The sequence below is a fragment of the Abramis brama genome, assembly GCF_963993115.1.
Source record: "Abramis brama genome assembly, chromosome: 22".
NCBI lineage: Eukaryota > Metazoa > Chordata > Actinopteri > Cypriniformes > Leuciscidae > Abramis > Abramis brama.
The window spans coordinates 27,019,806-27,024,150 of NC_139984.1; the positions used below are offsets into that span (position 1 = coordinate 27,019,806).

General features: G+C 34.2%; 1 protein-coding gene across 16 annotated transcripts in view; it reads left to right on the forward strand.

Annotated features, from left to right (window-relative positions):
- bcas1 (brain enriched myelin associated protein 1) overlaps positions 1-3,785 on the forward strand; it is a 16,851-nt gene extending 13,066 nt beyond the window's left edge. For all 16 annotated transcript variants that reach the window (XM_084098767.1, XM_084098762.1, XM_084098763.1 and 13 more), the window contains 2 exons: positions 616-825; positions 1,599-3,785. In XM_084098767.1, the coding sequence (XP_083954893.1) occupies positions 616-825; positions 1,599-1,664 (276 nt within the window). In that variant the 3' untranslated portion in view covers positions 1,665-3,785. The remainder of the gene's footprint in view (positions 1-615; positions 826-1,598) is intronic.
- Positions 3,786-4,345: the final 560 nt, after the last annotated feature.

The following is a 4,345-nucleotide window of genomic DNA, read 5'->3' on the forward strand; positions in this document are numbered from 1 at the left end:
GATGCTCAAGAAACATTTCTTGGTAACACTTTACAATAAGGTTTCATTTGTTATTAGTTAACTACATTAGTTAACATAAACTAACGCTGAAAAATACTTGTAAAGCATTTATTAATATTAGTTAATGTTAATTTCAACAGTTACTAATACATTATTAAAATCAAAAGTTGTATCTGTTAATATTATTTAATGGACCTGAGCTAGCATTGAACAGTTGCATTTATATTAACTAACATTTAATAAAGATTAATAAATAATGTAACATATTGTTATTTAATATTAGTTAATGCATCAACTAACGTTAACTAATGGGACCTTATTGTAAAGTGTTCCCCATTTCTCATTATTATCAATGTTGAAAACAGTTGTGCTGCTTCATATATTTGTGGAAACCATCATACACTTTTTTTCAGGATTATTTGATGAATTTAAAGTTCAAAAAACAGCATTTACTTGAAAAAGAAATCATTTGTAACATTATAAATGCATTTGCTGTCACTTTTGATCAATAAACAAAAATATTAATAATTGACCCCAAACTATTGAGCAGGAGTGTACAAAATCTAAATGATAATGTGCATCTCATTAACCACCATTCATTTATATCAACTCAAGGCACCAGAGGCCAAGAAGGAGACTCCAGCTCCTCCTCCTGTGGCAGAAGCTGCTCCAGTGGTGAAGGCCAAAGAGGAGCCCAAACCTGCCGTCCCAGCACCACAAACGGCCCCGGACAACAAATCCATCGCAAGCACAGATAACTCCTCGCCCAACATGCCTCGAAAGCTGGAGAAGAGGAATTCCCTCCAGCTGTTCTTCAAAAACCTGGTTAAGTAAAAAGAGCTAGGGAGTTGACCGAGGACAAATGCGTCTATCTAGTTTAACTGTTCCGTTGCATGTAGTTTGCCAGTTAAATGCTGAGAAGCGTCGTGTAATTCTGTCCGACGTCTAACCATCCTGATTATTTTGGTATCGTTTGCTGGCTGTTAATCTTAAAACATAAACAAGAATCAACTTTCACAGTGTATGACCACTAGATGGCCTCAATTACCAACATTTAGATTAATCAATTCCACATAAATATGATCTCTTATTTGTACTGCGCTTTAATACGTGCTAATTAAAATGCAATAAATATTTTAAATTGGGAACAAAACATTTGCATACGATATTTTATAATTGCATGAAATCTAATAATATTGCATGAAATCTCATAATCTAAATGTGTTATTCTAATCTTAGTTGCAATATTTGTTTTTTTAGCCTCTTCATTCATTGTTTCTCAAGACAATTATTATTACTCACGGTTATAGGCGGTTTCAAATGGGATGTCAGTTATCTCAGACAAAAGTGTGATGACGACGAAATAATCACAGCACACACCGATAATAAAGCGTATATTTTCACCATGGACTGTAACTAAAAGAGGCGTGTTGGAGCAAGATCCACTGTTGATGCTTTAGCAAAATAAAACCGCAGTTGTCAGACAGGTTGCGAGGGGTTTTGCTTCAGGCGCCATTACAGACGAGCAGGAAAAAACAAAGACTTCCTTGCAAAGTTAGGATCACTAATGTTGCGTTATGCGTTGGTGTGTCTCACAGGGCCAAAAACGCCAGTCTGATGCCGGAGTGCAAACGGACCCTGTGGCACCCGAGAAGTCCAAATAAAGCCCCGTCTTTGTTTTGATCGCTCATCTTTGTCAAAACCATTTGCCACCATGTATGCATTTTTAATAGGCCCCAGTTTCGTTTATTTGGTTATGAGGTTTACTCTAAATCTGAAATTATGCCATGAAACATGGCTGAATCCCCATGCATTTAGTGAGAGTGGAAGTAAGTGATATTCCCTGTTAAGCAAGTGCTACATGTGTTTTTGACCGGAGGGAGGAACTTCTATTGTTTTCCCACAGAAAGACGTGTCAGAGTTGCCTGATGTGGCATAAGATGGAAAAGTGAAAGTGAAAATGTAATCCTACATTTAATACAAACTCCCTTTTCTTTATTTTCTGTGCATGTTAAAAATGTAACGGTATGTAAAAACATGTTAACTAACACTACTCATCTTACGTTGCATTGCGCATTAAAACTTCAGAGCAAACATGCGAGTTTGCACATGAAAAGTATTTATTTATGTAATCATACACTATCAGATTGTAAAAACAACGACCCGTCGTCTGCTTGATTCAATCAGCGTTCTCACTGAAACCTACAATGAATTAAAATGCAAAACTTCTGAATCGCTTTAGGCCTTGTCCCAAATGGCACACTTCATATGCACTTACGGTCTAGTGGACTTCCAACAGTAGGGTCTGTCTTCATCCCACAGTCCACGCCACTACAAGTTACGCCTCCTGCAAAGAAACAAGCGTGAAGGTCTTGGACTGAAACGATCTTTTCAAGTACATTTATTTTATGTTTATGTATGAAATGTATGTAAGGCCGACTTATATTGCGTTCAAATATTATTTAAAGGGATAGTCACCCAAAAATTAAAATTCTATAATAACTTACTCACCCTCAAGTTGTTCCAAACCTGTATGAGTTTCTTTCTTCTGCTGAACACAAAAGAAGATATTTTGAAGAATGTTGGTGATCAAACAGTTGATGGACCCCATTGACTTCAATATTATTATTTTTTCTCATACTATGGAAGTCAATGGGGTCCAGCAACCAACATTCTTCAAAATATCTTCTTTTGTGTTCAACAGAGGAAAGATATTCATACACAACTTGTTTGGAACAACTTGAGGGTGAGAAAATGATGACAGAAGTATAAAGCATAAAGCATAAAAGACCTATGGTAATTATAACTAAAGATCTACCCTCAACCCTAACCCTACCCCTTCAATCAAATCAAAATTTACTATAGAGTTTCAGAATTAAAATACTTTAAAATGGTTACTATCGCCACACTAGGAAAGTGAAGTAGAAGAAGAGGGAGGTGCTAATTGGCCGTTTCATTTTAGGGGGCGTGACTTGTAGTACAGTCAGACACACTGCAGGCGTGCGCGTGTCTGTTAAATCCCCGTTTGTCATTTTCGGTGTCAGAAGGATGCTTGCGAGCGCCCCCTTTGCGGTCGATATGTACCCTCCATGCGTACTTTTGCAGAGCCCACATTGAAGCGAGCACCGACGTTACGTCACGACTGTGAGAAGGTGCAATTTGGGACGGGGCCCTAATAGTTCCATAGAAATCAAAATGATTTATTTAACCACATATCAATATCAACATTAGAACACTATATATTACATATTAGTTATTATTGTTAGACCCGGTTTTTGAAAAAAAAAAAAAATTAACATTTTTTTTTTTTTTTTGTCATTTCAACTTTAAATACCTAACAGATTGTTTCATAATTATAACATACTAAACCAATTTTCAAGTAATCTTTTTTTTTTCTTTTTTTTTTTTGCTTGGCCGTCCATTTCTGAGCAGGAGAGACTAAAAGAAAATAAAGCTATTTACATCTTCTTTCATGTTTTTTTTTTTCTTCCTTTTTTCTGATATTTTCTTACTTTGTGATATTTCACATCACTTGCTATTAGAACATTATATAATTATGTTATACAATTATGCAATATACAATGTACATCCAGATCTCTGATGCAGTCACATGTGTTTTATGATTTTCTTCCTAATTTTCTCTACATGTGTAAAGAGCAGATGGGCCTATAATTCAGAATTCAGATTATATCCATGAATCTTGGACATTCTGTATTTCCTCTGTTGCATTTATATCTATTTAACCGATTTATAAAAATAAAAGAATTATTTCTCTCCTCTGTAAACTGACTCATTCTGTATTTAAACAAAGAAGGAATATATATTAAAAATATTAAATTTTCTGAACAAATGTTTGGCATACTGCAAAAAAATTTTTTTTTCCTATCTCAGTATTTTTTTTTCTCGTTTTCCAGTACAAATATGTAAACATTCTTGAATCAAGATACGTTTACTTGAGAAGTAAAATTATGTAAGATAACAGGTCTTGTTTTTTATTCTCAATGTGTTGATTTTTATCTGATCTGGTTTATAATTCAGTCTTTTTTATGTGTTGTTGTCTACTTGTGTCTTTGTTTGTATTTTATCTAATGGTTATTCATTTTGTCCAGCACATTGGTCAACAGCAGTTGTTTTTAATTGTGCTTTATAGATAAATTGAAATTGCTTTCTGAAAAAATTATGAAAATTAAATGACTAAAAATATCTACCATTTAAATAAGAAAAATAAACTTAATTTAAAGGGAAAACCAGTTTTTCTTACGCCATTGGCAGACATTTGTTCTTGTATTAAGTTTAAAGACAAGTCATTTTGCTTCTCAAGTATCTTGATTTAAAAATGTTTATA